We start from the raw sequence: 12,532 nt of genomic DNA, 5'->3' as shown, positions 1-12,532 counted from the left end.
ATTAAATCTAATATTTATGTTAATAATAAAAGAATAATATAAATTCTAATAACAATATAACTTCTAACAGTAATATAATCCTCTGGTGTCCTGTCTTCTGGGGCTCCTTTTATACAGAATTCACATGTGTTCAATAAGAACTGACTGCAAAAGAGCATTTTGAGTGTGTTGGCTTCCATCTAGGGCATTATCTCACTATTATCTCTCATTTAGGTATCATACCTTCTCTCCCAGAAGCCCGTCTCCAGGGGGCCCTCGTGGTCCTGGCATTCCTTGAATACCTTGTTCTCCCTAATGATAATCCAGGTAGTGATATTAACCCTTTGTAATCATTCATCACACAGTAATTTAAAATGTTAAAAGAGAAAGATTTTTTAAACTGCATTTTAACAAGGATCTTGAGGTGCTTGAGACAATTCTCAAATACTTCTTCAGTATAAAGATACACAATATTGAAAACCCATCTGATCATTATTAGATTTAATTTTATTGCAATTTGAATTTTTTCCCTCTCTCCATCCCTTTTTATTCCTTCTCATTCTGCCTTTCTTATTGCTATCTTTTGAGTCTGTCTTATCTGACTGATGCTTTGGGTGCATATTACAAGGAAAAATTAATAGTACTCACATTCAGGATGGAGGCTTCTTCTCTACTGAATAGAGTGTTAGTACACATAATTAATTCATACTGTTTCTCTGGGCATGAGATTTTAGGAAGAGGGAGTGGTACTTTTAATTTTGTAAAGGTATCTTTAACTGATAAAAGTTCATTCTTCTTTCCTCAACACACACATGCTTGGGCTAGTTTGCAGCAGTAGACTGAACATACTTTGCAGGTGCTCACATTATCCTTCTCATTTTCTAGCCTGAGGCTCTCTTCATAAAAGAAACAATGTGAAATCTCCTTAACACCGTGGTGGTCAGATTGACCACTCAGCACAGGTTAAATATTGAAGACACTGAGTCTTTTTACCTTAGCTCCTTGAATACCTTCACCAGGAGGTCCCAGAGAGCCAGGTGGCCCTGGGCGTCCTGTGGTTCCCTAGAGAATGTTCACAATAAAAATACACAATAAATTGTTATACCACTGTGTAATTTCTTGTCCTTCCTCTACCCTCAAACATGTCTTTTTCTAAGTAGTAAGAATAAGATTGCTCTAGCTGAAAGAGACTCTTTTTGGCCTTTATCAGATTTTAATAATCCAGTTTATACTTTGGAGGAGTCAGTTGGCTTAATACTTAGTGAACATGAATCACCTTGCTGATAGAGATATATGCTGCATTGAAGGATGGATTGTATTGGTGGGACATTGGGGACTGAACTAGAATTTAACAGAAGATTATTATTGGTTTTTTATCTTTTACCACCATTACACTGCAAGACCTATACACATACACACAGTAATGTGGCATTGCAAATAAACACTTATTGCTAATTTATAAGCTAGTTTTCAATAGAATTCTAGAAAAAAAAAAAGGTTCCCATTCCATGTTACTCACAGGAAGCAATCAAAACCCACATAGTACATATTAATTTTATGTCTATACTGCTATTCTAGTATCCCTGCATGAAATTCTCAGTTTCCTCATTTGTAAGGATCCCATGGACATGCTATTTCTTGGTACTAGTGCTGCCTGAGAAGGTGCTCCACCACTGCTTTTCTCTGGACCCTGTCTTCCTGTCAATGGAAACTATCTCAGGGACCAATAAGTCACAATGTGCAGGTAACTCATTATTATGTTGCATAATCTTTGAATTTAACATTGTTGAGTTCCTTTATATTTACATTCAAACAATTTCTTTTGTATTCAGTAGACTTCTAAAACAGCTGTAGGAGCATAGGAGTTTCCAGTTTGGGAGGTTTCACAGTGAAAATTGCTTTTTATAGTTAGTTATTTTCAGGCCTTTGTCATGGTTACAAAATAATTATAATCCTTTTAGCAGGGATCAATCCTCATACTGGCTACTAGATGATTATTTGATTTATACAATAAAAAAGAGGAATAATTCCCAGAAGAATTCAACAGTAGTGCCTATAGCTGTAGCAATAGTATAGGCAAGACATACTAAGTGCTTGCCCAACCCTTAATTCTGATCAATGCTAGGTCTGAATAAATTTTTGCCACTCAGTTGCAGCTAATTTCTGCAGGAGCTAAATGTTTTGTCACTGATCTTCACTAAGATAAGGTTATCACCTTATCATTTATCATATGCAGCCACAAGGAGGCTATGGTTTATGGCTAGTCAGCAGAAATATTTTTGATTTTTTATAAAATAAACATTATTTGTTGGATTAGTTGTTTCCAATGAAGACATAAAACCTATACACAATCACACATTTTTATAGTATACTTTCCCCCCCTATTTTAGAAATTAGACAAAGAGAGACATAATAGTTTAAATCTCTTACTTTTGGTCCTGGCAAGCCTTTTCCTGGGGGACCGGCAGGGCCAGCTGGTCCTCTACTACCAGGATCACCCTGAAAGCCAATACTTTAAGAGATAAGTAGTGAATACCAAAGTTTAATGTATCTCTAGAACTCCAAGCATCTGTTACACCCAAATGGGACAAAGAGAAGAGAACTATTGAACTGCACTGTGCATGTCCAAACAATGCTAACCCAAGGGTATTGCTGGCAGGGCAAAGAAGTTATTGGGAATAAACAGTGGCTGGCAGTCTAAACATATTCAAGTCAATTATGCACAGTTACACAGGAATTGCAATTCCCATATTATAAAATAAACTCCAGATTCTCCAAACCAAAAAAACCCCCGACAAACCTAAACCAAAAAAGCTCTACCTTTTATATACTGGGAAGAAAGTTAAAGCTGGATTAAATAGGTATTCTGACTATGACCTATAAGTAGGAATTGTATCTCTATAAAGTAGAGTATATACAAGCATTTGCTTTTCTAGAACTTGAAGTCTGTACCTTAGGTCCTGGTAGTCCAACTCCATCTGGGCCTTGTTCACCTGGAATCCCAGGGAGACCTGGCAAGCCCTGAAATATAAATTTAATTTACAGCTACATTGACTACATGCATTTGTTAATATTTATATGGTAGTATCTTAACTATATTGTCTCTTAATGGGATCACTGTGATCTACAACTGGTTAAACTTTACTCTGATATGCCAGAAGTAGTGTCAGTAGCATTTACATGTGTGTTGCATGTCATGCAGGGGCTTCAGTGTGTTTGAAGGTAGAGGAATCTAATCTGGAGAGGCAGTTGCAGAAGCAGTTCTTCATTGGGTTGCACAAAAATATCAGAAAGTTTTATAAATAAATTTCCAATTTCCATGTTGATATTTGTTAATTTTGGTTCCTCAGTGTGGCAAATGCAAGCACTTCTGCTGTTGTCTTTAGCATAGGCAAATGCAAGTGTGTGTGGTCCAAACTCCCTGACCGTAGCCAGCAGTCTTTCTGAGACTTCCTCGCTGCACAGGCAGGTAACTGCCAGGGCTGGTGGAGCATGCTGCTGAGCACACTGGATATGTGAGTCAGCATTGCACACATGTGCAGGGAAGGGAGAGGAAGGAGCCTTTTCTCTTTGCATCCTTTTTGCAGGGATTGGTTATATCTACCAATAAAGGCCTCTGTAAAGATCAGTTCTGGCTCTTTGCACGCCAGTTGCTTTTTTAGCATTTTGGGATGTATATGGATCCAGCTGCTTAGCTAGATTGTATTTTCCTATTTGGGAATAAATTTTGTGTGGTTGGGCAGAAGACAGGACCCTGCAGGAAGATTTTGAGGGAACTGATTGAAACATCAGTGATACTTTGGCCAAAAGAACCCACTTGGAATATGTTACAGGGTGTAATCCAGAGAAGAGGACAGGGATGATCTTGTGCTATTTCAGAGAGAGATTTCATTTTATTCTGTGTTGAAGTTCATTTCTACAGTTGAGGAGTTTTAGGCTTTTAAGGCTTTTAGACCAGTAAATCTTTCCTAGCATGTTAGACATGTAGGATAAATCCCTTAGGTGTAGCACTTATTTCTTCCCCATTCACATAAAACAAAAGTCTATAAACTTACAGGTGGGCCGGGATAACCATCTCCTTTTTGCCCAAAGGGCCCAGGGGGTCCTGGAAGGCCTTGGTCACCCTGATGAAGGCAGGAGAAACAGCTGAGTAAATGCCAAGGCAATTGCTAGCAGGAAATTATCAATGAAAGTGAAACTTACTTGGCAAATATTCTGTAATTTGATTTTATCTATCAGCTAATATATTTTACAATGTGAATTATTATTTTAGGTTTATTTAATTCTGGACTAAACCAGTGACATTTAATAGTGCTCATGATCTGCACTCCTGAGTCACTAATTTTAATATTTTTCAAGAGCTCTGTCTGTTTTCATTTGTGGCCTACATATAAGAAGAAATTACTTTAGTTATATTTCTCATATTTTTATCATAATTTGTTCTAGAATTCTATTTTCCTGTAATGCTGTGGAACCTCATTAAACCTTTTGAATATAACAGATCTTCCTATGGGAAATGTACAACTAAACTCCTTTCATGGATCCAGACAGCTGGAGTGTCTTGGGAACAGATTTACCAAGAAAACTCAGAGGACCTTAACCCTCCCAGCCACGCTGGGGGGTGCAGTGAGTTGCTCAGTTGCCATAGAATGGATGATCAAGATTGCATGTGTTCCTGTAGCTACCCAAAATATGGGCATTTAAAACAGTGGCAAGAAAAGACCCATGCAAAAATAACTTTAAAAATTAGGCTGTGAAAAGCTTTACCCTCTATGGCTTTACCCTGTGAGGTTGTGTGTCTAAGAACCAAGCAAAAACAGGACCACTAATGCTGACAAAGACAGCAAAAAGTGAAGAATGTAGTCACAGAAACATGCAGTATCGCCAAATTGAAGGAGCTTTGGGGGGCTCAAGGCTGAGGGAGAGAGACTTGCAACTCTGAGCAAAGGATGTGCTTCCAGTTAATTAATTCCTGTTAGATCCCCAGAAATGGGACAACATGAAGTTCTCTGAATTGTCTGGACTATACCAGAAAATTATGAGATTCCATCAGCATAATCTTCTCCTGATGAAAATAAATGTAAAAATCTTGAAAACCACTGGCTGATCAAAAAGAGATAGAGATTGTCACGTGTTTCTCATGCTTCTGTTACTCTGCAGTTCACTCAAAGAACAAGGGATTGGGATGTATTCAAAAGTACTGTCAAACTCACTAAGAAAAAAAGGTGAGGGAGGGGCAGGCAAGATCCAGTATATTTGGAGAAACACAGGTTTATATGTCCTGAGTTTGTTGGTCTCCAGGCAAAATCTTTCCTGGAATGAAGAGTGGCTTAAGAAAGTTGAATCTCGGTACCACTGAGGCAGTGGTATACGGAAGCCATTGGAGATTAGCTACATATCCCATGTTCTTGTTACACTATAACCCTGTGTTATGAATGTTATGAAGTTAACCCTGAAGTTATGAATGAAGCAAAGGAGCCTGGCTGAGAAAAATCAGCTGCTTGCTAATTAACATGTAGGCTGTTGTAAGCAGGGTTAATCAGGTGTTCTCTCTGAATTCACTCCGCAGCAGTTAGAAACAGTCATTCCTCTCCTGGTTCTCTGCCATCTGAAAGGTTACAGTTACAGATTGGAGGATTGATCATCCATGGTTTTCCAGCTCTGCAAATCCTTATACTCTGCCAGAGTTGTAGGACACACACATTAACTGTGGAACATTTTTGTGTAACACTCTGGCCGTCCTAGGAGATTTGTTGCTGTTCCACTGAAATCCTCCTGCCTTATTTTACAGTTGTGTCAGAAATTAGGTTAACAATTTAGGAGCTACCTTTGCCCCAGGAAGCCCAAAACCTGGTTCTCCAATTGGTCCAGCAAGACCAGGTAACCCAATGTCACCCTGCAATGAAGAAAATAAATCTTCTGTTTACATATCTTACTAAACACCACAGGCTGTGGGTTTCTTTTATACAAATTCATATATAATGAACATAACAGCTTATTTTATTTATTGCTATTGTAAACATTAAACACCAAAAGCATAAATAAAATGAAATAATAAATTAAAAAAATACAAGGAATAAACAAATGTGCTTTGATATGCAAAATTATTCAAAATAAAGAAATGAACAAAGGTAGGGCACACCTCAAGCTGCCATACAATTAATACCAGGGCACACTGGTAACTAGACTGGATGCAATCCAGAAGTTTTAGTTGATCTCATAAGGCTAGAATTGTTTACACAAATATTAGCATAGCCTACTTCAGTTTTCACCTTGAGTTTCTAAGCACTAGGAGATGGAATGTGGATGGTACCTTTGGTCCAGGCACAGATCTCCCAGGAGGGCCAGGCATTCCAAGACGTCCTGGTGCACCAGGCTCCCCCTGCAGTGAAGGTAGGAGAGAAAAAACAATGGATTTCTGTGAAAGTGAGCATGACTATCACATAGAGAAAATATTTATGCAATATTTTACATTTATTCCATTAAAATTGCGTTAGAATTTCTAATAAACTATTATATGCAGAGATAATCTAACTATTTGGAGAACTGATAAAAACCATATTTTGTTTTCTCCATGGAAATGAGATTCTTCTCAGTCACTAAAAAAACATTTTTGAAGTTTTTAGAAGTCCCTTTCTTAGTGTATTCAAGACTTGGTCCACCACATACAGTGCTCAAGACTCCCTTCACAGCTGTGTAGGAGTGCTGAAAACATTTATACATTTCTGTTAGAGTAGATTTTTAAAAATTTATCTTTCAGTTTACTTTTTTACCTCTTTTTCATTTTTATGGAAATACTCTTGTGCGTATAAATAATAGAAGAATAAGAAACTGGAGGAGAAACTTGGAGTAGCTCTTCTCTCACTTTCAGTAAGTACTTAGTATTTTCACAGAAAACTCCAAATCCATAAAAAAATATCAGCCATGAGTCAGTGCAAGAGGAAATAAAGTCCTGTCATGTATTTATATGCCATACACCATACTATCTTCTCAAATATTTCCATATAAAAATATCAATATATAGCTTGACTTTCTCCAAACCAACAGGGAAGCAAAATGATAAATGCAAAGGTTTTTAAAAAACACTGCTAGTTGTTTGTAGGAATCATGGTGATTCTTGCTAGGAGAAGCCTTTGCTGAACTTTTTTGAAATGATTTTTTTATGAAGCAAGTTCATTCTAGAACAGTTGTTTCTGAGATCTGGAACAATGTACAGCTTTGGGAGAGTATTTTACACATATAACATAGTAATAAACTCACTTTAGCTCCGACAGGTCCAGGCACTCCTGTTGGTCCTGTTAATCCACGTATTCCTCTCTGTCCTTGATCTCCCTACAAAAATGGAAAAGACATGTCACATATGTCAAATAATTTGAGAATGTGTTAACTGAAATCACTTGTAATGTCAGTGAAAGATAGCAAACTTTTATTTGTAGGTGGCGCATATGAGCTGTTCCTATTGCCTTCACTGGCAAGTCAGTTAATTCTGCTCAGGAATTGTCCAGTGTTGAATTTGTACAATTATAATAACATAGATTTCATCTGAAATTAAATAAACCAGTTTACCACAGAATACTGTGAGAAAAATAAAAGTCAAAAAGGAATCTTAAAGGTTGAATAATTGCAGCTGAAAACCAAGTTAAGCAATTAAATTAAAAAGATACTAAGAAAAATAATCAAAACAGGAAAATATAATGCAGTTGCTACTACTTTTTTTTTTTTTTTAATTTGAAGGCAAATAGGGCAAATCAATTGATCATAAAGAAAAACTAACAATATTGTAAAGTTCTAAAGGGAAAACTGCTGTTCAGGCAGATTACTGTACTGCAGTACAGTACAAATGTAATAGTTACAACAAAAATGAAACAACTATGATTCCAGAATAATATTTTTTTTTGTACTGGATAATATTTTTGTACTGTACAAAAAAAAAAGAGAGAAGTTTTTGACAAACCTGTTCCTGGAACATTATGATTTTGAGTGACACCTTTAGTAAGAAATCCTCACCTTTTCCCCCTGTATTCCAATCCCTGGAGCACCTTCAGGACCTCTAAGACCAGGCAACCCTGGTTCACCCTTGAACAGAAAAATCAAAGGAGTGTTTCAGAGCACTGCATGGACATGGTGCAAGACAAACTTTTCATTCCCTTGAATAAATTCAGTAAAACCATAGACCTTTCAGAATCAATGACAAAACTCCCACTGATGTCAGGCGTGTCCAGAGGTTTTTTCCCATATTCAGAAGCAACAACTGTACAACTCCATGTGGAGTGCAAGAAGTAGCACACTTCCTTAGAGACAGCTGAACTCTTGAGTATATAACCTTAAATGATGGAGTTTCTGAATCTAGAAAAAAACAGGGTCAGAAGGCCATGAAGGCTTGCCCATAGCCATTTTAGTGGTTTCCCTCCTGATTTGCAAGGCATTTAATGAATTACACAAAGCAAAAAAGAATAAACAAGATAAAGCAATGCCCCACCCCAAAAAATTAGAAAAAGTGATGTTTTTACTAAAAAGGTGTATTGAAAAGAGATGTTTTTTGCTAAAAAAAATGCAGTACTTTTCCCGTTGTCCATGAACACTCTCTCTTCTAGATTTGGATGTCAGCACAGAGAGAGCAGTAGCAATGCTCAGGGTGGAGCAGATAGACTGCAGAGAGAGATACACCAACCTTTTGTCCAGGGGCTCCATCTTCTCCTGGAAGACCGGGCAGACCTGCTAGTCCTGAAGGCCCTGGATCACCCTGACATCAGTAAAAAGTAAGCTCTTCTATTAAATGCAGACTCAGTACTATTCCTTCTCTGAATTAAGGAAATCTATTTATTTTTTTTAAAAGTGTAAATATATTTGTAGAAAACATTTATGCATATGAAGTCTTGTCTTTTTATAAAGACAGTTCTCATTACTTGGTACTAACCTACTGTCTGATTGTTTTCAAGTGTACATTTTATCTATGCAATTAAAATTATTATCTGTTAATGATTCATCTTATTCTTAAAAAATAATGCAATCTTTTCATTAAGTGGCAGCATTTGAAGGAAATATCAAATTTAACTGACTGTGACACAATGATTGACATCTTGCTGATGAATATCAATGCAAATCATTTAATGACAGTGGAATTATCATGGCCCTGTTATGTAAGATTCAGGAGCCTGACGTGGTTTTTGATGAATTTGGGGTCAAATGGGTTCAATCAGCATTACTGTATTTTGTGAAATTAAAGACAGAAATTGAATAATTTATTTTCTTTTCCAGCCCCTGTCACAAATCCCTAAAAAACAAGAGCAAAACCAGGACAGCCTTGTGCCTTTCCACTGTCAGAAAAGTACTTTTTCATCGATGCCCCTATTCTGTGTTAATCTGGCTGTTAATGACATAGGGACTGGCTACTATCTTGGGCACTTCAGCACAAAGATATTCTGGTTACAGCTTCCTCTCCTCTTAGAAACTCAACTGTTCTTTCTGTCCACCAGCACAGCATGTTTCTCGTGTGAAGGTGTGAGGACGTAGCTGTTCTGTTTCCACCATATTCTGTGTGGAAAGGGAAGGAGCAGCACAATAACCACTGTTCAGGGCTTTTTTTCACCTCTCTGGCTACAGTGTAGCTTACACTTGGGACTGCGAGTTCTGGCAGCTGTTTGATATTCTGGATGGTTTTCTGCACAGAGCTGTAGGTGAGCTGTGTGCAATGATGACTTGAGCATGAGCCTGGCAGGTGGAAATTTCCAGTCACCATAACTCTTACTATTTTTTTACAGAACAGGGGTATTTAAAATGCTGCCATATGGAGGTTATTGAAAGTCTGTGTTAAAAAGTCAAAAGACTAAGAACCTAAAATTTCTTTCTAAACCTGTTTTTACGTGGCTTCAGAAAGCATACTCAGGAAATATATATTTATAATCCAAATGAATAAATAGATTAAATAATTCCTCTATAAACAATGTACCTTAGAACCAGGTTCTCCAATACCTCTTTCTCCTGGCACTCCAGTCTCTCCTGGTAAGCCTTGTTCACCCTTAAGCAGATATTAGTTTTTAACAGCATTATTATGAAAAATATAAAAGTATATGCTTCATTGCTTAAATTTTAAGAAAGATTCGTGTAGTATTGTCTGTAGTAAGTGTTAAAAATGCTTGGTCACAAAGATTGGCAATTTGCCACATGTTTTGAGCTGTCACCAAAGAGCTGTTGGTGGAAATTATTAATGCTGTCAATGTACACTTGTATGTCCCCAGGAATCTTTCCTGCCAAAGAGTTGATATTTCAGGAGCATATATGACATCCAAAGACAATTATTTTTTTTTAACTTTTTAGCATTGGTAATCATATCCCTGCACAGTCACTTAAAGGGTAAGAGGTGATACTTAATTCTGCAAAGTTCTTTACTTGTCATGGACACTTGACCCACTTACACCTCTCGTTCCTTTATACCATGCTTTAATAGCGTTCAGTCATTTAGAACTTTGTCACATCTTTCAGGAAATTACTTTAAATCTCCATTCCAAACACCTCTAGGGTGATGTCTTTCATTAACAGTTCTCTATTTTGTGAATCAGTTAAGGCTGAATTATTCTGATAGTTTTTCTTCTGAAAAAGTAGTTTTTCTTACACCTTGGACCATTTTAAACATCTAGATACAGTAGATACACAAATTCAGGTGAGACAATAGGTAGCAGAAGTTGCAAGGAAGGCAATCAATCTCTAATGTATCTCTGTATATATTTTTCTGGAATGGAAACAGTACAGTGAGAATAAAAGATGATATGGAAATTGGGATGGTCCTCTCTTTTAAGTGCAACTAGTTTTTGTAACAGGTTTACTACACCTCCACATGCCATGAAGAAACCACAAGTTCAAGGCAGACAGCCCTCTCAGTGGAAGTGTATCAGGCAAAGTGCAGCTCACTGTCTGGTATGTGGTACCTGAAAGCTTCTCTGTCAGTCAAGCAAAAAACTAAATGAATAGCCACGGCATGAGTGGCATGAGTTTACCAAGGCTTTTCAGTGGAGTAGGATCTGCTCTACGGTTTATAGTATTAATAAAAAAAATATTTTCCTGCCTCTATGTCAGTACTTAGATTGGTGTTCAACAATTTAGTTTAATGTGGATAATTATAGAGACAGACCATTTCTTGATCATGAAACATAACAGTAAAAACAGCCCAGCAGCTTTTACTTCAGAAAATTCCCTGACCTTTGGTCCAGGTATCCCCTGTCCTGGTAGCCCTCTAGAGCCAGGTGGTCCTTTTGGGCCCTCCACTCCCTGAGAAGAGTAGTTAAGTAATTATTAAAAATAAAATAATCTCTGTTACTATACACTGAAGTGTGGGGTAGGGGGAAAATTGTACCTTTTCTCCTTGAATTCCAATTCCAGGTAATCCAACTGATCCTGGTAAACCAGGAGGACCACACTCACCCTGGCAAACAAAGTACAGTTGCTTAGTTGTGCAAAGGTACAGAAACAATCTGGGACAGCTCCCATGCTAGTCAGTACATGTTGACTTCTTTTGAAGTCAGTAAAGCTGCGGATCTGATCTTTTATCTTTAACACATGCATTTATTCCCCACTGGTTCAGTTGCAAACAACCTCTAGTCTTCTTTTCCTTTTTTAAAACTTAACTTTCACACAGAATCAGATGCTTTTTCTAACATCCTCTATTTTAATATGAGGAGATGTTAAAATGGGTTGGGAGAATTTATTTGGCATAAATCTCAACTAAATACCACATTACCCGGTGTCTTTTATGGGTTCCTTGCCTCATTGTACCTTCTGTAGTTAAGTATCAACCCTGTCTTTCCTATATTAGATTTATGATTTATTTGCACTCCATTAATCCCCTGGTGTATTTATTGCTCACCTTTTCACCTTTTATGCTGATGCCTGGCAGTCCACGAGGGCCTTTTGGTCCATCAAAGCCACGGTCTCCCTACATGAAAAAATAATAAGTTGTTAACTGTGGAGACACACAGCTGTTCTCTCTGAAGTAACTAGAGACAATGTTTTCTCTGTCATAATGAAAACCAAAATGAAAAGAACCAGAGAACTGCTCCTGGATCTGTGCTCCAGGATACCAAAGAGATTATCTTTTCAAAAGAGTTTGCCCTGCAATTTGAAATTGCTGATGAAAGAGCTGTACAAGCTTCTTTTTTATCTTTCTGCCCACCTCAATTACTTAAGGTCCTGTTCTGCTTCCTCTCAAATCAATGGCAAAACCACAACTGATTTAAATGCCTGCAGGCCTGAGTATTGAGACTAACTAAAAACTGAATTCTGCTTATTTTTTCATGGGTTAATCTCATTATAGTGTGGGTTGATCTCATTGAAGTGGGGTAATGAGGATCTGGCTCCCACTAAGCATTTGCCAGATACTAATAAAGTATATTTATAATAATATTATATATTATTTTATATCTATTATATAAGACATATAATATAAAATTATATATTATATATAAATATATTATATTATAATAATATAATATTAATACAATATTGTGCTTTCCTGTACTTCTCTTAATAAAACAGAGGCAGATATTAGCCTGTATAAATT

The 12,532-nt window shown here is 37.0% G+C and overlaps 1 protein-coding gene across 1 annotated transcript in view; it reads right to left on the bottom strand.

Annotated features, from left to right (window-relative positions):
* Positions 1–12,532, bottom strand: part of LOC121335446 (collagen alpha-1(XXVIII) chain-like) — a 50,014-nt gene that overhangs the window by 6,803 nt on the left and 30,679 nt on the right. The window contains exons 15-28 of the mRNA XM_041403600.1: positions 11,840–11,908; positions 11,330–11,398; positions 11,176–11,244; positions 9,929–9,997; positions 8,651–8,722; positions 7,987–8,055; positions 7,240–7,311; positions 6,293–6,361; positions 5,807–5,875; positions 4,035–4,103; positions 2,932–3,000; positions 2,410–2,478; positions 973–1,041; positions 223–291 (exon numbers count right to left, since the gene is read on the bottom strand). Coding sequence (XP_041259534.1) covers positions 223–291; positions 973–1,041; positions 2,410–2,478; positions 2,932–3,000; positions 4,035–4,103; positions 5,807–5,875; positions 6,293–6,361; positions 7,240–7,311; positions 7,987–8,055; positions 8,651–8,722; positions 9,929–9,997; positions 11,176–11,244; positions 11,330–11,398; positions 11,840–11,908 — 972 coding nt within the window. The remainder of the gene's footprint in view (positions 1–222; positions 292–972; positions 1,042–2,409; positions 2,479–2,931; positions 3,001–4,034; positions 4,104–5,806; positions 5,876–6,292; positions 6,362–7,239; positions 7,312–7,986; positions 8,056–8,650; positions 8,723–9,928; positions 9,998–11,175; positions 11,245–11,329; positions 11,399–11,839; positions 11,909–12,532) is intronic.

This window comes from Onychostruthus taczanowskii, unplaced genomic scaffold, assembly GCF_017590055.1.
Source record: "Onychostruthus taczanowskii isolate IOZ18803 unplaced genomic scaffold, ASM1759005v1 scaffold20, whole genome shotgun sequence".
In the NCBI taxonomy this organism is placed as follows: Eukaryota; Metazoa; Chordata; class Aves; order Passeriformes; family Passeridae; genus Onychostruthus; species Onychostruthus taczanowskii.
This window is presented reverse-complemented; position numbering and strand designations above follow the sequence as displayed.